General features: G+C 52.3%; 1 protein-coding gene across 3 annotated transcripts; it reads right to left on the bottom strand.

The window, feature by feature from the left end:
- Positions 1 to 1,323: 1,323 nt before the first annotated feature.
- On the bottom strand, positions 1,324 to 17,917 carry PIGR (polymeric immunoglobulin receptor). Of its 3 annotated transcripts, none has more exons than XM_058669109.1 (11): positions 17,763 to 17,917; positions 11,469 to 11,566; positions 10,423 to 10,764; positions 8,085 to 8,714; positions 5,392 to 6,306; positions 4,713 to 4,807; positions 4,483 to 4,604; positions 3,978 to 4,099; positions 3,322 to 3,453; positions 3,141 to 3,199; positions 1,324 to 2,211 (listed from the first exon to the last, which is right to left on the bottom strand). In XM_058669109.1, the coding sequence occupies exons 2-11, from the start codon at positions 11,509 to 11,511 to the stop codon at positions 2,116 to 2,118; spliced, it is 2,556 nt and encodes an 851-aa protein (XP_058525092.1). In that variant the 5' UTR covers positions 11,512 to 11,566; positions 17,763 to 17,917; the 3' UTR covers positions 1,324 to 2,115. The 3 variants fall into 3 exon arrangements, with proteins under 3 accessions (XP_058525092.1, XP_058525091.1, XP_058525090.1); XM_058669108.1 differs by having other exon boundaries at positions 4,483 to 4,619; positions 4,701 to 4,807; XM_058669107.1 differs by having other exon boundaries at positions 4,483 to 4,807.
- Positions 17,918 to 23,336: the final 5,419 nt, after the last annotated feature.

Below are 23,336 nucleotides of genomic sequence, written 5' to 3' on the forward strand. Positions count from 1 at the left end.
ATCTGAAGTGGAATGGCTGGGACTCGAACTGGTGCCCATGTGGGATGGGATGGCATTGCAGGTGGCAGTTTTACAAGCTGCCCCACGATGCTGACCCCTCCATCTTCCTTCCTCATGAGATTTCTCTATCCAGTGGGCAGCACACAGAGCAGGTGAACTTTGGGTAGCACAGTGCTGTCTTTGCTGTCATGTGGTAGTGGCATTTCTTGGCTTTTGACTCCATGAAGTGGGACAGGATTGGCTTGCCTGGTGTCACCCTCAGCACTGAAGTTTAACCCTTTGGTAGGTTAGAGAGAGCTTCTTGCAATGTGTGTGTGTGTGTGTGTGTGTGTGTGTGTAGTGTGAGCTGGTGTGTGCCATACCTTGCAGTTGGCTACCATACAAGGAATTGCTGAATATGCATGCCCGCCTTGAAGAAAATGGAGAAGAGAAAGATAAACACTTCCGATGGCCACCTGCACTGGTTGGACAGGTTCTCAAGGCTCCGAGCCTGGGAAGGGGTCTTGGTGTTAGGACTGGGCACAGCAATTGTTTTTGAGGTTGGCAAGCAGGGACCAGTGGAGGACTGACATCTGAGTCCTGGCAAGGTAGGCATGGGAAGCAAACAGCAGCCAGGGCATTATGGTCAGGGCCAGGGAGGAAGCACAGGTTCCCACTGGGCAGAGCAGGAGAATGGGGACAAGTCCCCAAGAATAGGGACGAAGCAGGGAGCAAGCTGCCCAGGGAGGGTTTGAACACCCCTATGGGGCACGACATTGTTTAGGGTGGGACCTAGAAATGGGAGGATCCTTGATTTAACTACTGGGCACTGAAAGAGACTTTAGATTAGCTCTTGCAAGCCCTGTGCTTGATCTTAGCCAAAAGGCCAAGAAGCAATAGTTCTTGCAAGCTCTAAGCTACTCCCAAACCAGCTCCCAATTGGAAAACCAGCTCCCGGTGGAAAGGGCACATTCATATGATCCTAGATTTGATTAGCAGCATCTTGGGCTTGCCTTGAGAGACCCTAGGAAATGTGAAACTTAAGAACAAACATCCCTGGATGCTTTGCTCAGTGTCCTAGAGAAGGGATATGGTCTTGTTCCCTGTGCCGAGGAGCTAGGGACGTCTTGGGTATGGTGGGGCACAGGGTGAGTCTTATGTTGCACAGAATCTTGGTCTTATTTTTAGGTACTCCCCACCTCGACTTGGGTCAGCCTTGGAGGTGGGAGAGGTTTGGTGTAGAGACACATCCTGAGGTGCTTAAAAATTGGGGCCAGAGCAGAAGTTTCCAAAAAGGCTGTTGTCTGGGAAACGACGGATGCAAGAGCCAAAGGCAGCTGAGCCTACTGGGTGGCAATCAATCTTTAATGATTAAATCGTGTTTCTGATTTGTTAGCAAGGATCAGACCATAGGTGCTGGTGAAAGTACAGAGCTCAGGGGGACAATGACCTTCAACTTTAGCCGTTTGGGGATACGCCCCTCCCTGGCACTGGCAAGCGCTGTCTTTCCTTCCTTCCACCTGGAACACTTCAAACCCAAGACATCTTAGGACCACAAGAGTGAAAGAAACAGAGGGATCCCCTTTCCCTGTGGGGGGTTGTGAGCCTTCAGTCACCATTTGCAAGGTCTACAGAAAGTCTGTGAGCAGGTGTGTGGCCCTTCCCCGCCCCCGTCCAGATGTTGCCTGGATCCTGGTCAGCACCCCCACCTGTGACTTTCCACTGAAGGAAAGAATGAGGAGGGGAAGCAGTAAGGGAGGAGGAGGCGGGAAAGTGGCCCTGAGCACCCATCGTGGGCAAAGAGAGGCTGGCAACGCCTCCCCTTGCTGCACTGGGTGGCCTCTCTGCTTGACCTGTCTTCCTTTGGAAGTCCTCCCTTCCTTTCTGCCAAGACCTTGGAGGAATACGCTGTAATTGGAAACTCCTCACACTCCAGACCCCAACAAAACAGTGAACCAAGTGCTGATGCTGCTGAGGAGGGGCCAGCACACTTCTGGGGACAGGTAGGGAAGCTTAGGTGGTGCGGGTGCAGGGAGTGCAGGCAGTCGAGCCCCCATCACGGCGCTGGGGACCCCAAGGATCAACGTGATTCTGAAGGGGATTGTTGCAGGTGGAGGGGGCGGCAGCTGGAGGTGCCTAGGGCTCTGTGGGGTCGTCCTGGTGCTCGGTCGCCATGGCGCTGGACTGGAGCAGGAAGGCAGAGTAGGCCATGTCAGCTTCCTCCTTGGATGACTGAGGAGACAACCGGGGAAGAGTGAGCAGCGCTCAGGGATATGAATTTGGGGTTCTGGCCCAGGCAACCCCAGCTTGCGTGACCCACAGCCCTCATTCCAGTGCTCTTGCTCACCAAACGGGGACTAATTTTGAGAAATGGAAAGTTGCAACCGCTAAAAATATCTGCCCCTGTCTCACTACCTCCTTCTGACACGGTGGAGTGGAACCATCTCTGCTGCCTGGGCCTGTCCCCGGAAGCCAGGCCTGCACAAGCCACGGGCAAGGTCATGATGCCTGGGGCTGGGGGTGAGGGTGGCCATGGCTTTCCTTCTCTGTTGGCCCAAGGAGGCTGCATTTCAGCATCATTAGGCTGGAGAGGCAGCCGATTCTAGGACAAACTCCTTGTGTGCTCCCAGTTCTGGGGCTGCTGGAGGGAGAGTAGGCAAGTAGGAGAAAAATCCTCCATGTCTCCCCCTAAGGCCCCTGAGCCGGGTCTGGGGGATTGGGAACATGGAGTCAAAGGCAGAGGTTGCTTCTGACGGGGTTTCAAGAGTTTGTTGAAGTGGGCAGGAAGGTCTGGTGCCTCCCCACAAGCAAATATGTCCCACACCAAGGCCAAAGCTGGTCCTGAGCGTGCCATCAGGAGGCTGGGTGACCTGCGGCCACAGATCCTGTAATGCAGGATGACCTAGTGTCTATCTCGCCCTTGTGCCGAACTTGAGCTCTTCCATGCACCTGCCTTCCTCTCCTCCTAGTCAACTTGCCCTCTGCAGGTGGGCAGCCTGCAAACACTGCTCAGCCCCAGCCTAAGCAGCACTGCCCGGCAAGGAGCCTCCAGCTCTCCCTCAAGAGTCCACCTGGGTTCCACTCCATCCGCCCCACTTGGGTTCAGTGTGTGTTCCCCAACACCTGCCTGCCACCCTCTCCTGCCCCCTCTTCCTCCTCACCCTCTTGGCTTTCTTGGGTTCCTGGATCTCCACGGTGCTCTCGGTGGTGATCGTAACCTCTGTGTGCAGAGAAGGGCAAGGGTGAGGCTCTACCTACCTCCTGTTTCCCACCCCAGATGTGGAGCCAGGTCCAGTTCTGGCTCTCCCGAGGGCTGGGGTCATCCCTTGGGGAAGGGCTTACCATCCTTCCCTTCAAGGGACGTCTCCCGGGCCTCAGGGCAGGCGGCTGGATTGTCGATGGCTCCAAAGTCCCTGGATCCCGCCAAGTCTGACATGCTGATGTCTGTCCTGTAGCTTCCAATGGACACTCGGTCTGCCCGTGAGAAAGAGAGGACGCAGGTAGTAAACGTGGGGCTGGAGTCAGGGCCGAGCCGCCTACAGGTCGATGGTGGCAGGCCCACAGGACAGCTGGACAAGCTGGGTTCCTGGGAACTCTACACTGACTAGGACCCAAAGTGGAGTCTCCTCTCAGACCCTCTCCATGACAAACAATGCCTTGGTGTTCCACCCTTACTAGCCACAGTGTGACCAGCCAGTGCATTCACCTGACACTGTCCTCAATCAGCTCTGGGGATGGCTACCCCTGCCCCTGTCCTGAGCCATTGGGGACACTGGGACAGGGACCTGGGACATGCCCAGATCCTGAATCTGAACTACTGTGCTGAATGAGCCATGTGAGCATGTGTGTGTGTGTGTGTGTGTGTGTGTGTGTGTGTGTGTGTGTGTGTGTGTGTTGGGGGATAGGGGAATTGTCTTTCCCAGAATCTTTTATGTCCATGAAGAGGAAGGGCAGCTATGCCAGGATGCTGTGGGGTCAGGGGCCCCCGGGGTACTCACCCACATTCCTCCTGTGCCGGGCTCTGGCCACAGCCACAGCCATGGCCCCAGCTGCCAGCACCAGGCCCAGAGGCACCAGGGTGGAGAGCAGCACTTTGCTGGTCCCACTTTGTCCCTGGGAGCTGGAAGAAGGAAGATGTTTGTTAATCCCCATGAGGGAGACCCCGGGGGCCCAGAACATGTTGTCTGCTGGGCCATGGCTCGCTGACCCACCTAGAGCACTCATGCAGCTCCCTAGTCTGTCCCTCTGAGAAGCCTTTCCAGGCAGGGTGCTGGCAAGGGCTGGGTCTGGTCTGCCTCCCAGGCCTGGGAGGTTGAACAGGATGGTGCGAACACCCTGGCATTGGAGGAGGGCGGGGGCACCGTGGAACCCTCCCAAGGGTGCAAGGTGGCAGCCCCAGTCCCAGGGCAGGCAGGCCTCTTCCTCTTGGCCTTGGAGGCTCATCCTCAAGCTGCTGGTGTCTGGGGCGTTCCGTGAGTGAGGATCCCCAACATCACTACTCACCTGCTGCTCTCCACAGAGGCCCTGCTTCCACTGGCTGGGTCTCCAGCACTCTCCACCACAGCCTCCTCTGCAAGGAGTTTGGGGTTGGCAACAACTTGATTGTTGACGACTTTGCTGTCCACCTCCTTGGCAAGGACCTTGCTGTCCACTTCCTTGGCAAGGACCTTGCTGTCCACTTCCTTGGCAAGGACCTTGCTGTCCACTTCCTTGGCAAGGACCTTGCTGTCCACCTCCTTGACGAGGACCTTGCTGTCCACCTCCTTGACGACGGGCTCCACCTTCTCTTCAGCAGGAAGGGGCTCTGCTTTGGCCTCAGGCTGGGACACTGGGGCAGAAGAGAGGGAGGTTGGCTGTGCTTTGGTCCTTATCCTTTCTCATCTGAGGTCTGTGGGTCTGGGCACTGAGTTGGGGTTAGGGTGGGGGAGACCTCCAGGGTGTTGGGGTGGGATCTGGGATAAGTTGGGGTCAGGGTTGGGGAGACCTCCAGGTGTTGGGATCTGGGATGACCTGGGAAACAATAGGCATGGTCTACGTGTCACATGTGCCCTCTGCCCCATTGCTATCTATCTCATTATCGATATCAAGGCTCCCTGTCGGAGATCCAGCAGTTCACTGGCGTGGGCTCCCATGATCAGGATTTTTCACAGCTTTGGACCCAAGTGCAGGGCTTTATGGGACAGTGCTGCCCCCTGGTGTACCTTCAGGGTGGGCCCTTAACTCGCTTGTTATCTCTGTTAGAAATAGCTGCATGAAGAATAAAGCATGTCCCGTGATATTTCGCAAAGAGGCTTACATGCAAGCTCCTACAGCCAAACCTCAGAGCTGCCCCTGGGAAAGAAGCTGTTGGGAGCTTTGGAAGAGCCCTGCCTCTGGGGTTCTGGGGTGCAGGCTCCGCCCTCGGGGACTCACCCTTCACCGGCTCCTCCACCGTCGCCTCCACTGGCACGCGGACTGCCACGACCTCTCCATAGTTTTGGTCCTGCTTCACTCCACACCAGTACCAGCCCTCGTCACCCGCGTTCACAGAGAGGACCTTGCTGATCAGGCGGCAGTTCACAACATCATCGCTGGCGTCTTCCTCCTGGGTGGGCAGGGCCTCGCAGTCCTGACTGCTCCACCTGCACCAGTACTTCTCGTAGGAATTGTACTTGCAGGGGAACTGGCAGCTGAGCTTGACAGTGTCTCCTGGGCTTTCACTGACCACCGTGAGGCCTGGGTTTCCTGGAATAGGGAGGAGGAAGACAGAGGAACAGAAGTTGGTACTTGAGGTGCCACAGGATTCTGTGAACAGTAAAGCCGGACAGCAGGAAGTGCCAGCCGTGGTTACTGGGGGAGGGAGGTGCTTGGACAGGTCTGGACATGTGGCCGGGGCTGGGGGGCTGTCTCCTGAGGGTGTCTCATTGGGGGTAGGAGAGGCAGGAGGATGATGGCTGGGGTGGAGGTACGGGCTGCACAGCACTGGGGCTTGTTTTTTTCTGGTCCCAGTTCTTAAGCTCTTACCTTCCACAACCTGAACCTTCACCGGGGTATACAAAGGATTCCCGTTTTCAGCTGCACACCAGTAGAAGCCGTCGTCCTCTTCAGTGAGCTTGGCGAAGATGACCGTGAAGATGCCGTTGCCTGGCTCTTGGATCAGGCGCAGCCGGCCCTCATACTCGTCCTCTACCTCCCCATCGTTATCCACCAGTGACTGGCAGCTCTGGCCGTCTTTTCCCCAGTGACACAGGTACTTGTGGTCATTTTCGTTGTTGTAGGGGCAGAGAAGGGTCACAGAGCCTCCAGGCACGCCCTTCACCGCAGTGGAGATCGAGGTCCTGGGGATCTCTGCAGGCACAGATGGGGATGTGTGGGAGGAGAGCCACATGCCGTAGCCTTGGGGCTTCAGCAGCCTTTCTCCCCAGGGTCTCAGGCAGTGGGAGGTGAAGCTGAGGTCCCTCACTGCACCCTCACTGCACCCTCAAGACCTCCCAGATGTCACAACCTCAGGGACCACACCCCAGGGACCCTCACTGCCAATCTGGCTGGATATCTTGTTGTCTCCTCCCTACTTTTTTTTAAGGATTTGTTTTATGTATTTACAGGCAGAGTGACACAGAGAGCAACAGATCTTCCATCCATGGCTTCACTCTCTAGGGGATGCAATGAATAGGGCTGGACTGTGCCAAAGCCTGGAGCTCGGTCAGAGTCTCCCATGTGGTTGCGAGTGCTCAAACCTTTGGGCCATCTTTTGATGTCTTCCTAGATGCATTAACAGGGAGCTGGATCAAAAGTGGAGGAGCTGGGACTCAAATCAGCCCTGCTGTATGGGAATACCATCACTGCAGGTGGCAGCTTGACCCACCTAGCTGGAATTCCTACCCCACTCTGACCCACTTTATTCCAAAAACAGAACAAAAGTTCAAAGAAGAGTATTAGCCCCTTTCCTTTGGCTTCTTACAAACTCTTCCTTTATGTACATTTTTATCTGCCTCTTGGCTCATCCCAGCCCATGGCATCCCAGTGAAGAAAGTGTGTTTAGAATGGTGGGGCTGAAGACACAGGTTGTGTCACACAGATAGGCTAACCATGGAAGACAGTCATTCAGCAAGCAGCTAAACTGAGGTCCCAGGAGAACCCTCGGTGAGCGCAGAAGCAGAGGGGTCTGGCCAGGACCCAGGGCGGCTATGGAAATGATGACAGGAGCCTCTCCAGGAAGCTGCCAGGACAGAGGCTGTGCACTGCACTGCCATTTTATTGGGTCTTGTGAGCACCTCTCTGTGAGGAGTGTTCCAAGGTGAAGGGCAGGGTTCTGCAGATGTCACTCCCACCCCTCAGAGACTTGACAAAGTGGATCCAGACAGGCCAGCTCCTGCTGAGCAAAGGGACCCAGAGATGGGGAGTGAGTACTGGGGAGGGCAGGACAAGCTCAGCTTTCTCCCATGTGAATGTGGCTGGTGGACACCCACCTTGCTCAGGGCCAGGGCAGCGGACAGACAGTCACGGCATGGAGACACAGAACCCTGCAAGTCCTGCCCCAGTCACAACCTTCACTCTGCTCCTTCCTTTTTGTTATTGTTTTTAAGACGTATCTGTTTGTATGAAAGTGGGAATAACAGAGAAGAGATACACCCATACAGAGAGAGGAGAGAGAGAGTGCTTCATCTGCTGCTCTGTTGGTCCACTCCCCAAATGCCCACAATAGCAAAGTTAGGAGTTGAGAACTCCACCTGGACCTTCCATGTGGGTGGCAGGAACCCAAGTTCTTGGGCCACCATCAGCTGCCTCCCAAGCTCATTAGCAAGAAGCTGGATTTGAAGTGGAGGCAGGACTTGAGCCCAGCCACTCTGATGTGGGATGCAAGTGTCCCAAGCTGAAGCTTCACCTACTGTGCCACCTTCCCACCCCTCCTCATTCCTTCTTAGCAGGGACATGATGTACTGGGAAGGAGAACAACCAGGAACAGAGGCAGAGACTGAGTCTGCTCACTCTCCCGGATGCAGCAGGCTCATCAGCGGGAGGATAGGACCTTGCTGGTGAACGCCGCTAATAAGATTCAGGGAGCTGAGTCAGTGCCCTGCTACCAGACTGCCCCACCCCTTCCCAGCCCGCTCTGGGCTTCTCACCTTCATTGACGAAGAGTCTCCAATACTGGACAGGGCAGTTGCCCTCTGCGGGTGCACCTGTCGGGTTCGATCCGCACAGGTAGTCCCCTGAGTCCTCCTTCCGCAGGCCTGCGACCACCACGCTGAAGTTCCCCTCACTCCTGGACTTGAGCCAGACTCTGCCCTCGAAGTCTGGGTTTACCTCTCCCAGGCTGTTGACGACCACCTCACAGGTGGTCTCATCCTTCACGTGGCACAGGAACACAGGCAGCTTATACTTTGTGCTCAGGGCACAGTCAAAGATCACCGAGCTCTTCAGATTTCCATAGAGCAGCACAGGATCCGGAACGCGCACTTGCAGTTCAATCTCATGTTCTTGATACCCACTCTGGCAGATATAAATCCCAGAGTCGCTGGCCCTCAGCTTTTTGATGATGACTGTGAATTTTAGGTCTGTGGTGCTTTCAATGTTCAGCTTTGTGCGACCAATATAATCTAAGGCCACTTGCTTATCGGTATCAATGATTGCTACGCGTTTCCCATCAATCAGCTTGTAAAAGGTCTTCTTATTCGCCCTAGTCTCCTCTGTGAAAGTGCAGGTGATGGTCACTTCTCCACCCAAGTCTGCTGTATAACCAGTTGATCCAGGATCTGTAGGATGAGAGGTGGGAACAAGTTGTGATTCCTCTTTCTTGCATCACAGATTAGTTGCTCTCCCCAGGCCTGTGGCTGGAATGCCTTACTTGCTCTCCCCTCTGGTGCACTCTCAGAATGTATTTGTTGGGGCTCAGAGGACAGTTCCCCAGAAGTGGAGGCCTCAGGAGCAAGGTCTCACTCCTCATTCTGATCCAAGGCAGATTTTGGGTGTGTCCCAAAATCTAGAGTACCCTTCCTCCCAAGCCAGCCACAAAACTATAAAGGACTCTAACCCTCTACCCCCACCCCTCTGTGTAACAGTTGGCCACCAAGAAATTAAGACCCAAAGAGTACTGCTCCAGTGGAAGAACCCAGAAGACCCTGAGCAGACAGCCTCATTGGGTTCCCCATCCCACCTGTTTCCAGGGTCACACCCTTTGCATCCAATCTTCTTTCTATGTGATCATCCCTACTTCATTGAACCCAAACACTCCGTCAGATCTCTGGGGCCATATCTTTGGAAGACCGGTGCATGTAAAACCTTGTTATGCTTTCCTCTTTAACCTTTGTTAGAGATGCGGGCCATGATCTGCATGCTGGGAAGAGCTCGCTCTCCCTTCACTACCAAGGTCTGGCTGTACTGCTGTCTTCTTCATGAAGCCTACCCCAGATTGCACGAATCTCTCTCCTCCATGATCCCTTGATACCTATCTCTGCCTCTCTGAGCATAGCTAACCTGGGAGAGAGTCTTTTATGTTCCCATGGACTGGGGCTCCGAGATGTTTTTTCACATGCTTGCCTTGCCATAGTCAGCATGGTGCCTGTGGGCAGGAGGTGCTCAAATGAACACGTGTTAAAACAGACAGAAAAAAGTTGGGCAAAACTCTTTCCTTAAGAATGCTTTCCTCATTGCCTGTGACGTCTAACTTGTTCTCCTTGTAAATTCTAACCAGAATGAGCTTTTCTTCTTTTCTCTTTCTCTTAGTAGGCTTGTACAATGACCCAATCATCAGGACCCTGATGGGTCCAGAGCTGAGAATCTGATTTATGTGGGGAGTGTTGGTTTAAAAAAATGCATCTTAAAAGAATCCTGCTGATGACCCAAGGCCTTGACGTAGAAGGTGCAAGGCACCCTAGCAATCTGTCCTGTCTCAACAAGGCAACAGATGTTGTCTTCCTGGCGCCTGTCTAAGCCAGGGCCTCAGTGCAATTCTAGAATTTTGTAAGCCTGGAAGACCTTCCAGGGCTCACCCACTGCCCCAGGCATGTCTCATCTGTCTGGGTTCCATGTTCTACCATGAAAAGGCTTTGCCTGGGTCTGGTGCCTTGGCATGGCTAGTAAGTCTGCTACCTGCTGTGCTAGTATCAAATGTAGGTGCCAGTTCAAGTCCCAGCTGTTCCACTTCTGATCCACCTCCCTACTAATGTGCCTGGGAAAGCAGCAGAGGATGGCCCAAGTGCTTAGCCCCTGCACCCACTGGGAGACCCAGCTCCTTGCTGAGGCCATTTGGGGAGTGAATCATTGGAAGGAAGATCTCTCACTCCTTACCTTTCAAATACATAAATAAGTCTTTGTTTTGAAAAAAAATTTTAAAAGAAAAACTTTTGCCTTGCAAAGGAGGAAACTTCTGACCCTGAGCCAGGATACCCTTCCCTATCTGGAAGCTCTTCCTCCACTCACCGCCCAGCTTTCCCCTAGAGGCACTGAGGACTGGCTGCTTACCCTTGTTGACATGCAGGCTCACAGTAAAGTCCAGGCCTCGGTCGTTGACTCCCACGCCACACTTGTAACTCCCGGTGTCGTCCAGGTCGACTTCACTAATGTCCACCACAAAGGAGTTCTCCTCTGGGAAGTCGGTGAGCTTGGCTTTGCCCTTGTATGCCTCAGAGATGAAGTCGGTGGAGATGAGGGTCATGCAGCGGCCAGTGCTATCTGGCTGGCACCAGAACTTCCGGCTGTGCCGGTTGACTGAGGAGTTTGGGTAGAAGCACTTGATGGACACGGGGCTGCCTTCCAAAACAGTCACCTCCTCAGGACCAAATATGGAGCTGTGTGCAGTGACCGCTGTGGGAACAGAAGATAGAGCTTTCTGAGGTCCTTCGGCATTACAGCCTGCTAGAGGGCTCCAGAAAACTGAGGCTAAGGAGAAGCAATTGGTTACCTAACAAGTGTACCCTTGGTGAACCACTTACTCTGAACTGCCGCTGGGTGGTTGCCACATTTGGGTGCAAACCTGGCTTCGTTGTTATTATGGTCTTGTGACAACTCATAGGGACTGGGTGACGAACTTTATATACATATAAAGCCTTATGTCTATGTATATGTATGTGTGTAGTGTATATGGTATCACTTTCATAGGATGTTATACATTTACATTTGCAGTCATTTCCATGCATTTCTGAAACACTTCTTGTAGTTTTTTTTTTTTAGACACAAATATTGAGAGTCATGAAGGATAACAGATTGCCTCAAATCCCATAGCAAGTCATAGAGAAAACCCCACAGCTGACCCTGTCCGTGAAACCAGGAATTGCCATTCCTGCCTCTGGCTCTGGTGCTCACCAGTTCGTTTTAAGACACAGCCTTCCTGCCTCATCTCTGTGGGACTCCTCAAGGGAGCACAGCTGTGGGAACATCCCAGGGCAGGATTCTGATCTCAGTGCCCTGGGGAACTGGATTCTGCTTGGATGGGGGCTGGATGAAGCCAGGGGGTAGATAGGGGTAGGGGTTGTTGGCACTGTGGAGCTGAGACCAGGAAACACACATACCTGAAAAGACAGCCAGCAGACAAGTGAACAAGAGGGGTGTCATGGCTGGTGGCTCCTGAGGGGGCTGGACTGCCCAGGCTGACTTCTGTGGTGAGTCTCTGGAAGACAATCGTCACAAGGAGATGAAGCTCCGTGATCTGTGAAGGCTAGCTGATCTTTGAGTTTCTGCAATTCCCATTTTGCTTTCTATCTCCTGCGATTGGTATAAATCCTATTGAAAGAACAAATGGTTCCACCTTTCTCAAAGCAGCTGCAAGTTCCATCATCCTGCAACATCTATTGTTCCTCCACAGTTATATGTTGTTTTTCTTGATTAACTAAGCTTCCTGTTCCTTTAGTATTGAAAGGGACATCAAGGCTTTTTTTTTCTGCATCCTTGTCCAGGAGGCTCAGTTCTGGGCACACTGCCCAATCTCAGGAATGACTCTCTGGGTGATTGATTACATTGATTGCTGCCATTAAATTGATTGCAATCATTCTGTTGCAGCTGCCTTTCCTACATCTCTGGGAAGTGAATGTTGGATTGGCATCAGATGAAGTTAGCAAGACTGACAGAGAAGGTCTAAGAGTTACTAAAATTGTAAATATAATTAAAATGGTCATACCAACTACCGATGGTTCTCTTATCATGTTCCTAGCACCATACTGAGTATTTTACATGTGTTACCTCCTTAAAATTGATCAACCCCATAAAGGAAGTAGTCTTATCTACCTTCTGCATGGAGAAAATGAAAGATTAAAGATTAACTATTTACTCAAGGCCACATAGAGGTTAAGAGTGTGTGAATGGAGTTAGAGGGGGTACTTGAAGCCAGCTTTGTCTGACCTCAGGGTCCTCATTCTTAGCCTCGTCACTGCTCAGTGTCATGTCGCAAATACAGCAGGATACTTATCTCTATGCTTATTCTGGCCACCGGGAGAGCCTCCATTGCTTACCAGAGAACAACCATGGGGCTTGATTTCATTTGAACTATAGCTTCCCTTGAAATCAGATGAGCAGATAGAATCCCAGAAGCTTATGGGTAAGAAAACTGACATCTTGAGATGCTGAATGATAGGTCCAGGGTTTCTCAATGACTCAGTTATGAGGTGAGGATTGAAAACTCAGCTGTTATGATCTTGGTCATCTGCCTGAGAAGTCCTGGTAGGCTTAGATGTAGAATCAGATAAGAGCCTTCAGCAAGGGCAGCCCTGGTGGACTTTGTATCTACCATGGACATAGCCCAGGAAGGGGAGGGTTGAAGGTCCCAGGGCACTGCCCTGACTTTAGGCGCCCTCAAACCCCAGATCACAAGCAAGAGTCCCCACTTGATGGACTTCAACCTTTGGAATGGACTTGACAAAAGAGTGTTAAAGGAGAAACCAAAGATTATAAGCCATAGGCAGCAATGGGCTGCCCATAAAGATAATGTAGCTGCGGGCAGGAGGGAACCCAGGCCCTATCTCCCTCCCGCCTTGGCCCTGTTCCCTCCAGCTCCCAGAGGCTCCCTCTCTGCTCTGAGCCAAAGGCAATAGAGTTGTTTATCTTGGTTATTTCTTTTCTGCAGGGGAATTTCCCAGCAAGGAACCCTTTTAGTTCCTGGTGGAGATAAAGGTGTTCTGTTTTTCAGTTCTTGGAAGAGAAAAGGGGAGGTGTGTGGGGGGAGGTGAGCATGTCAGGTGGCTGCTGAGACCTCCTGGGTCTCGTTTGCACACCAGGCTGAGGGGAAACATCCTGAAGCAAGGTCTCAAGTAGATGCCAGAGTTAGCCCTGCTGGGGATGTGCTCGGGGGAGCACCTAAGCGTCCTGCGGGCCACAATGGGGAATACTCCTGGGCTGGGCAGGGGAAGGCCTGTCCTGCAACAACTAGGACAGGCTCAGGGCAGAGTCCTGGGGCTCTTTAGCTGGCATTTGTGCTGGGCCTGGAAGCGGTCAGGGGTCAGGGGACAATGTGCCATGTGCTGTGAGGAGCCCAACCTTCTAGCTTCAGCTGTCCCTGTTTCTCATCCCTGTCCTCACCTGCAGATGAGCAGGCTTCTTGAGGTTTCTGTGAGCCAAGAGTGGGTCTGCCAGTGGGCTGAGCTGTGGGTGTAAGCCCTTCCTGAGCTAGTGAAGTGACTTCACTGGGACACAGGGTCAGCTGCCAGGCTTTCTGACTTCTCAGCCTGTGGGCCAGGATTCCTCTCATTCTGTGTCACATTTAGGTGGCTGGTTGTGTCCACGGAGATGGAGGATATGCATCTGCACTCATTACCTTTGCACAGTCTTGAGCCAGAGATGAGAGCATCAGGCACGTACAGCTGGAAGGACACATGTGATGGAGGTCACCCTGCAGGGCCCAGGGCAGGGCCTGCTCAGGGGAGAGTGCTCGCACTCATGCATAAGAAGCTCTTCTTTCCCCAAAGCTACAGCTAGTGGCTCCTTCATCCCTGCTGAGAGGATCTCCTGGACCCAGTCCCCTCCAACCTTCAGGTGGGCCACGTGGCCCACCTGGCTGTCCGCAGCCATTCTAGAATTTTAGCCTGTGAAGTCCTAAGAGAGCATTGGCTGGGATTCTCACAGCTCTGGGACTTCAGAGTGGACAGTGAACATGCACTAGTGGTGTTTGAACCCCTGCTGGCTGTTTCTGGCCTGCTATGGATGTGAACTTGGCATTTTTGAGGTGTGGGGATTGCTGGCTGGGGCAGCGGATCCCAGCAGTCTGAACTGAGCAGCTCCTTCCCTAGTTCCCTAGAGTCCATCTGGGTGTCTCATTCTCATCTCTCATGGGTAGAGGCACCAAGAGCCAGATGAGAGTGAGCTTGGACACAGTTGCCTCAGGAATTAAGGAGAATCCAGGCCCCATGTGCTGCTCTGCCTCGGGTTACAAGGCGAGTTCATCTGCTAGGGAAAGATGATGACTCCACACAGGACAGGGCTGGAGGGTCCAGGCCCCCAGCTCTCACAGCAGATGCATGTTTGGCTGAGTGTGGCACGAAGCATGGACTCCTCGGCCTGGCCCTCTGCTCTCTAACTTGGCGACTGTTATTTTTGAGATCATTGTCCCTGGCCCAGAGCATCACTAGAAGAATGAAAAGAAATAGCCAGGTGAAGCCCTTCATTGCGTGACATGACAGGTACATGCTAAATCCCCCCCAAAGAACAACAGTTTTCTCTTGTGTCCTGCCAGCGCGTACGAGGAGAATGCAAACCTGTGTGCTGGGCCTTCTTGCAAGTCTCAAAGTGAACTCTCTGAATTGGGCTCACGTGACTGAGAGAGAAGGGTCACACCATGGGCTAGGTTAGGAGAACACAAATTAAGGTCTTTCCAAGGGTTTTGCATGCATGAGCTCATTAATTTCTCATAGCCATCCTAAGAGGTGGGATAAAATGGTCAAGCCCATTTCACAGATGAGACCATGGAGGCACAGAAAGGTAAGAAGATCGCCCAAGATTTCATAGTTGGAGCGCTCTGGATCCAGGGCACAGGCTCTTTGTCCCTATGCCACACCTTGAGGGTCTCACTGTTGACAAGGAACAGTCAGAAGAGGAAAGGACAGGATGTTTCATCTGAGAGGAGAGGGTTAGTTTACTTTCTGTCTCCACCTTTCCCAGGAAAGGAAGTTCCTGGGAAGATATCTAGACTTGGGGGTAGGTGCCAACAGGGAAATTTCCTTCTGGATAATACCAGCTGCTGCCTATTTAGCACCCGTCATGTGTCTGGAATGTCACATGGACTCCCCCTAAGCAGGTGCCTCTGGGGACCCTCATACGCCAGAGCAGAGTGTGCCACTTCCTCCAGCTTCCTGCTAATGCACACCTTGGGGTCAGCAGCTGATGGCTCAAGTGGGTGGGTCCCTGCTGCCCACAGGGGAGATCCAAGCAGAGATTCTGGCTCTTGGCTTCGGCCTGGCCTAGCCCTCACTGCTGCACGCTCTGGGGAAGCAAACCAGCTCTCCTCTTCTCTCTTTGTCTCTGTGCCTTTCAAATAAATAAATTCAAATGATCAAAAGTGTATTGATATCAAAACTTCTTTTTACTCTGTAATGTTTCAGTGCTGACAGCGCTGGGTGTCCAGCCCAGCCCACCAGAGAGTGTGTAAAGATATGCATGAAGCTCCGCTGAGCACCATGTAACGCAAACGAACACCTCTTAGTCAAAACGCTTGGGACAGGTGTATTTTGGATTTTTGTTAATTTAGAATATTTGCATATTTGTGATACAATACCCTAACGGTGGCACCTAGGAGTAAACCCAAAATTCGTTCATGCCTCACACATACCTTATACACAGAAACTGGAAATAGTTTTCTATGACATTTTTGGTGCACCTGCATTTTGACCGTGATCTATCGTATGAAGTCAAGGATGGAATTTTTCCCTTGTGGCCCTGCTAAATTGAAGCATATAAATGTTGCATTTTGGAGCACTTTGGATTTTTAGGTTAGAAATGCACAACCTTGGACTCAGCGCAGTAGCCTAGTGGCTGAAGTCCTTGCCTTGTGTGTGCCAGGATCCCATATGGGCGCAGGTTCGTGTCCTGGCGGCTCTGCTTCCCATCCAGTTTCATGCTTGTGGCCTGGGAAAGCAGCTGAAGGACAGTCCAGGGTCTTGAGACCATGCACCCACATGGGAGACCAGGAAGAGGCAACTGGCTTCAGATCAGCTCAGCTCTGACTGTTGTGGCCACTTGGGGAATGAACCAGTGGACGGAAGATCTTTCTGTCTCTCCCTCTTTCTGCATATCTGACTTTCCAATTAAAACAAATAAATATTTTTTAAAAAAGAAATGTTGAACCTGTAATAGTTTTTTAATGAGATAGTTTGTCTATGAGGGCCTATCCTAATGTCCTGAAGACCGTATCAAAATAGTCATACCAAAATGTCGGTTACTTGGCCTAGGCGAACTCAGGCCGCTTGTATTAACTCCTAGAGTCTCCATTTCCTCAGCTGTAAACTGGAATTGAAATCCCCTCTCTGCCTACCTCCCAGGTATGTTTTGGAAGGGAATGGGATGAAGCCGTGAAGGCCAGGGCCAAGTGGATTTCCTAAATGGATGCCAAAGGCAATTTCACTTCTTTTAAGCCAAATCTGCCAAGACTCAGCAATGCAAAAAAGCAGGCAATGAGCACAGAGCACACCACTCTCCTGGTTCCTGGCTGGCATCTCTGAACACCGCCGCATCCAGGTGCAGGGAGAAGGATGAACAGCTGCAGGTACGGCTCTGGGCAGAACATCCCACACCTCCCTCCAACTGCTAGACACCAGAGAACAATTCTCTTCTACCCAACCAGCACAGCCCCTGCAGATGCTAAAAAAATGTCAGACCCTCAGTGAAGAAGAAGGTGGAGCAAGGGCTGTGGCATGTAAAGTGAGCAGCTCACATGACCCCAGACATAGGTAGCAGATGAACAAAGGAAACTAGGATTGGGATTGGAGTTTGACTTGCCATTGTACCAGCCGTGCTGGCTTGGGATGCTGTCAGTACAGGCTCAGAGTGAGGGGACTACAAGGCCAGGAGGAGTCTGAGGACTTGAGGCAGCAGCCCGGGCTGGATCGTGGCTGGGCCCCGACTCAGTTAGCCTGCAAAGGCTTCATTTTTCCCACTGGGCTCACAGCAAGAGCAGAGTGATAGAAAGAGTCTCAGATGTCTGGCATCAGCTGGTGCCACACTGTGTGGAACTTAGAGAGGGCTGCACAGGCTCTATGTTAGAAGCCCAGGAAAAGGGGCTGATCCTGGTCTCCCCCAGAAGGCTGCAGGGGAATGGAAAGTGTCACACGGGAGAGTTGTTCCGCGTCAGCACTTGCTGCCCATTGTCCAGCCAGTGTCTGGCCAGTGAGTCCTGAGTAACTGAACGGAATAGAAAAAGAACAAACTCCGGCTACTCAGACCCTGGGGAGTCATTTCACACCCGTTTTCTCGTCAAACAAACATTGGCCCTGAGCGAGAGATATGATCTATATTTCCATTTTACAGATTGAAAAACGAAGGCCCAGAGAGGCTAGGTAACTTGCTGAAGGACTCACAGCTCATAACCTGTGGAGAAGTTAGGTAACGCAGAACCTGAGCTTAGCAAGTTGCTGTGCATCTTGGCTGTGGGTGAGCCATGCACGCCTGGCAGGGCAGGATGCTGCTTGCACATGCACCCATAACTCATTCTGCAGCATACGCACCTGTGTTCCCCAGCACACGCGGTCCCCGGCCCACCTGTCCTGTTCCCCTTACCTCACTCTCTGGGAGGCTGTGAGCTGTGAATAGAGGGGCTTTCTCGAGCTGCCATCCTGGACCCTCCCCGGCTAGCCTCTGCCCAGGGAGTCCCGAACAGCCACACTTACGTTCAGCCACCTCTTTCTCTCCTGCTTGTTGGTTTCGGGGGCACAGCCTGCTGCCCAGCCCGGAACCCCGGTGTCTCTGGAAGCTACCAGCTGGGCACTGGATGCTGCTGCCAAAACTGAAACTCTGCTCGGGGCATGACCCACACCTGGGTTCTTAAAGGGCCACTCTCCCATAGGCACGGCGGCCAGCCAGGGACACGTGACTCACTCGCTGATCCCTGGCTCTCTTTCATTTCAGCTTTCCTGGCTGCATCATTTGCTTTCCCTTGACCTTGGCAAGATTTTGTTACTTGGGACTCCTTTGTCCTTGAAACTGCAGGATACATGACTGTCAGACATGGGGGGTCGTCTTCTGTCACTCTCTAGCTACAAGACCTTAGGCACGTCACCTGCATGTTCCTTTTCGTCTCTAACAGGGATGGTGACCCCAGATCTGTAGGTACAGATGATAGCCTGAGTATGAGACCTGAAACGCTGGTCTGCATGTTACATTCATGGATGCAGGTGTCAGAACGACTGTCTTCACCCTTGGTCTCACATCTCCGTCCCTCTGGAACGCTACTCTCTCAACTCCCTGGCTCCCTACAATATCCAGCCTGGATTAAGTCCACTCTTTATACACCTTCTACAAAGCCCTCCTGGTCCTAGAGCTTCCAGAAACTTTCAGAAATGGAATGGCAGAACTGTTAGGAACTTGGAGGACCAAAGCTCTTGAAGATTTACCTCTTGAAGGAATTAGAGAGTTTTGGTTGTATCTGGGCTCTGCTGAAATGAGCTGGCTTCAGAGCGTTGTCAGGGTCTGGACTCGGTCCCACAGCCCTGAAATCCCTGGCCTCCACCAGCCTGCTGGGCAGGGGTCACCCCTCATGTCCCTGCCTCGGTTAGTTCATGGTGGTTTCCCACAACAAGTCTCGGTGGGGACTCCCAGGTGTTCGTCCAATGGTTGTAGCTGTTCGGTGCCACACCAGGAAAGTTCATTCCCCACCTTCGTCTCCCTCTCTCTCTCTCACACACACACATGCACATACGCATGTCCCCCCATCCTCACACACACACACACACAAGAATCTTGCTCTATCCTACCTGCACAGAGCTGATCCAGGATCTCTTTATTGAGTCTTGCAGCCCAAACCCCAGAAGGGGAAGGACAAAAGGAGGAACGGGCTGCCGAGAGACATGGGGTATCCAGGAGCCTGGGACTGAGGGGACGGCCCACTGTTGCCTGGGGTACGGATCAGCATGGCAAGAAGAGTTACCCTATTTTTCTGTTATGAAGCTTCAGTTCAGACCCCGACTCTGCAAGCCGGTGGCGTGAGTAACTTTCTTCTCCTTTTATTTTGCCTAGTCACTTCCGGGCCAGCTTGCTCTAACTCAAAGGCAGCCCAGTCACTGGAATTCTGTTGGAAAATTCAGTCTCCTTCTGGATTGTCTTTATTTTTTGTGCCCTTCTGCCCCTCCGGGGTCTGCACTGAGTGTGGGGAGATTGGCCTTGGTGAGGGGTGGCCAGTGTTCTTGCTGCGGCAGTGGGTCAGAATAGGCCGTTCTCTGAGTCAGGCCCTGGGCCCAGGGTACAGGCAGGCCTTGCACCCCAGCAGGCTGTGGTTCTCTGTCTGGGTTGTATTTGCACAGCCAGATCCATGGGCCTTCATCCCTACTTCTGCAAGAGGAATCCAGGGCCTGCTGTGTGTCCTCACCGTCATTGTGACTAGGCCCCCTCAATCTGTTCTTGTCCTCCTTTACACGTTCAAGGTCACTCTCTGAGGCCTTTAGGTGTGTAGGACAGCCCAATTCTCCATAACTGTGCTGATATTCCCTGATAATTGGAAGTACAAGGGATACAGGCATGAGTGAGGCCCACCCTGCCCTCCGCTGGGCAGGCCAGGGGCAGCCCTCTTGCTTTGGAATCTCCAATCTGTAATCATAGCTTATCCTCGTTCCTCTCCTGCACCCGGGAATCGGCTTACTCAGCCGGCCCGGAGGCACAGGGGTACATGGGTCACTACGTCCTCCTCGGCAGCTTTTCTCCTCCCAGAGTCGCTCCTTGGTGGGCAGGTGTGAGGGAAATAGAGAGGAGTGAGTTTCCATCCTAGGATTCCATCCTACCTGTGTCTCCCCCGGAACTCAGTGAGCAAGGCGGTTGGAGGATTTATTGTCTTATTTCTAGGGATTTCACTTCCCTCCACAGCAGGGAACAGCTTGTGCCTGGTTGAGAGGCCTGGAGCAGGGCTTAACAATGGCAGCCTCCCAAAGATGAGCGTAAGAAACATGTCAGCGAAGGCTTGTGGGGAAGAAGGGAAGGAGGAAAGAAGAAAGAGGAGTGTGCCATTATCTCTGGCTCCTCGCAGGCTTCCTCCGCACGCTGCTGCCCCGTAATGGCGGGTCCTTCACTGGATCCTGTCTGGTACATCATCTAGGAGAACCCCAGAGTGTCTCAGTAGGCCATGTTAGCTACCCGAGTACACACACGCATGCACACACACACAAAGGCTGTGTGTCCTGTGCATCTAACATAGGCAAAGAGGGGAACTGAGAAATGGAACTGAGGGAAGAGAAAAGAAGTCTACATCCCATGCCCTACTTTTGAGCTGAGCTGTGCACTGGGTGTAATTGGAACCACCAGCTTCCCCTCTCCCATGGCTGTTCCCCAGCCTGAAGCCCTGTGTTCCTAAAATAGCCCCCTGCACCCCAGCCTTTCCAGTAATAATCCAAGAACATGGGTAACAAAGGGACTAGATTCTCGGTTGTTTGTCGAGACTCTGGGACTCAGGCCAGGTCAGGGTGGGGAAGCTTCAGGGTCAGCACATTGATGTCCTGGTCCCAAGTCAGCCTCTGGCTTACAGAGCGACCACAGCCTAATCACTCCTTATGGTTAGGGGTGCAGGCTCTGTATCTGGCAAGCAAGGAGACAGGGCCAACATGGCTCCCCAAGTCCTCTGAGTACTAGGAGCCTTTGTTTTAATTATATTTTTGCCCCATGCCTACTGTCACAACTGGTAGCAACACTGGTGGCTTCAGGCAACAGAAGTGCATCGATCATTTTCTCAGCTCTGGAGGTCTGAGACGGGAAATGCAGGCACCAGCTTTCAGCTACAAGAGAACCCAGCTTCCAGCTCCAGTTGCTGCTGGCGTCCCTTGGAGGTGGGAGTCCCCAGTCTGCCCTTTGAGCTCCCACCACCTTCTCTGTCGTCTTTCTGGTAGGTTATCTGCGATGGCTCCCAGGGCCTGCCAGAACAATGTCATCCCCCAAATCCTGAGCAGGATCCCACTGACAAAGACTCCTTTACCAGACAAGGTTACATTTATAGGTCCCGGGCATGGGGCTATAGACATTTTAGGGAGGAGGAATTATTTTTCTGCTACCACCTGCATCTACACTGTGCCAACTCCGAGATCGAGGGAAACTGGAGACATTTAGGTGTATCCCGTGTTTGCTGGGGGAGCTTTGAGGGGCTCCCCAGGAGTGTATAATCTAAGTGAGGAAGAGTCATCATGCATATATGGCTGAGCAAGAGCGCAGGCCACGAGGCATCGAACATGGCGGACACTGCAGCCTATGGCAAGAACGCAGGCTCTGGACCTGGGCCACTCTGGGTTCACATCCAAGTCCTACCACCTGCTAGTCAGGGGACCTTGGCCGTGCTATTGAGTGTTTCTGGGGCTAATTGTAGTCACTCCTTAAGCAGGTTATAAAGATTAGGGATAATATAGACAGAGGCTGGCATCTCATGCGTGCTTATGATTCAGCCACAGATAAGTGCTCTGGCTCTCAGAACCAAGCGTTGTCTGCCATGAAAACAATGAAAAACTGCAGGCAGGGAGGTGTAATGACTTGCCCAAGTTTTCACAGGGAGGCCATGGCAAAGAAGGGTCTAGAATGGAGACTTTTCAGCCTCAGGTGTTTCCCTCCACTTCCCCCAGGCTTGCTCTAGGCATGAATCCTTAGGACGGTGTTTGCTGAGACAGTGAGGGTCATCCCTGTGTGTGCTTGGTTGATCCAGAGAAGCCTGAGGAGTGCCAGGGTGATGGTCTACACCGTAGGCTGTCATGTGATGTGATGTTCCAAAGCCATGGGTGGACCCAATCACCAACCAAGAACGGAGGCCCAAGCCATCAGCTCTTCTCCACTCTGCACTGCCCACTGGGCATCTCTCATCCCTCAGTGTGAATGATTCTTACCAGTGTTTTGCCAGAAGGTGTGAGAGAAGAGTGGGTAGACCAACTGATGTTGGTTGTTAGCCATTGGCATCCATGTGCAGGTCTCCATTGGGTCAATGTTTAACCCCAGGCCAGCTATCCCTGTAATCCAGCATTCTCTGTTAAGCCTAGAATATAGAGTCATTTCAGTGTCAGTCCCTTGGAAGGGGAATCGTGACAGTGACTCTGCCAAAGCTAAATAGCATCTCCCCACCCCTCTTCCTCCTTCCCTCCCCATTCTCCTCTTGTTTCTTAAGCCAGTGACTTCTGGGGTAGTTTTCAATGTAGCAAAGGTTAATGGAGTCAGATTTGGACAACCTCAGCAGGTGAGGTTGAAGTGATGGCTCATCTGGCTAATCCTCTGCCTACCAGTGCTGGCATCCCATATAGGCACCAGTTCATGTCTTGCTGCTCCACTTCCCATCCAGCTCTCTGCTTATGGCCTGGGGAAAAAAAGTAGAGAATTGTTCAATGCCTTAGGAACCTTGACCCATGTGGGAGATCCAGAAAAAGCTCCTGGTTTCAGATCAGCTCAGCACTGGCCGTTTCGGCCATTTGGGAGTGAACCAGCAGATGAAGGATCTACTCTCTGTCTCTCCTTCTCTTTGTAAATCTGCCTTTCCAATAAAAATAAATACATATTAAAAACAAAGAAAGAAAAGCCTCAGCGTGGAAGATGGCTCTACTTCCTTCAGCTCTGAACTGGTTACTTAACATCTTGGAGCTGCATTTTCTACCTTTTGGGGTGATAGTAACCACCTCAAGAGGTTGTGAGTATTAAATTATGTTATGCATGGAAGAACCCAGCATGTTGTCCAGCACGTGGCAGGACGAGCATCGGCAGGACACAGAGGAAGCATTGGCTTCCTCGATCTTCCCTCTGTCTTGGTCACTGTGCTGCCAATTCCAGCTCCTCTGCCCCTGTCACCTCGCTTTGTCAGGTCGTGTGCCCAGCATTTTCCAAGGCTTCCCCAGTTCCTATACCTCTGAACGAATAATTTAATTTTTGTTCTCTCCTGGAAGATGGCTTGGTGTGGTAATCTCCCCTAACTATCAAGTTTCCAGCATTCTTGTTACTCCCCAGTGAGCATATCTGCCTTGATAGCCCAACCTTGAAGTGGGAAAGCATTAACCTCAAGCATATGCCGCTCCCCTTGAACTCTAAAGTGTTCTTGGGAGAGTCCAACAGCGCAGCAGATATAAATGAGCAATACAATTACATCTAATCCAGGTCACAGAGAACTTGGCCCGCTAGCACAGCATACAGGGGAAAAGTAAGCAGAGCGCACACTTAAAAGTACTGCTACTAAACTAGTCTTTCGCAGGAAACTACTTTAAATGCTTTGTATTTCATCTTATTCTCTACAATGATGGGGTAGT

This window comes from Ochotona princeps, chromosome 10 (assembly GCF_030435755.1).
Source record: "Ochotona princeps isolate mOchPri1 chromosome 10, mOchPri1.hap1, whole genome shotgun sequence".
Taxonomy (NCBI): Eukaryota; Metazoa; Chordata; class Mammalia; order Lagomorpha; family Ochotonidae; genus Ochotona; species Ochotona princeps.

Coding starts and splice junctions, on each gene's coding strand:
- PIGR (XM_058669107.1), bottom strand. CDS start 11,511: ATGACACCCCTCTTGTTCACTTGTCTGCTGGCTGTCTTTTCAG. Junction 4,808..5,391: donor GGTGGAGGAGCCGGTGAAGG/GTGAGTCCCCGA, acceptor CTTCTGCCCCAG/TGTCCCAGCCTGAGGCCAAA. Junction 2,212..3,140: donor AACCCAAGAAAGCCAAGAGG/GTGAGGAGGAAG, acceptor TTGTCTCCTCAG/TCATCCAAGGAGGAAGCTGA.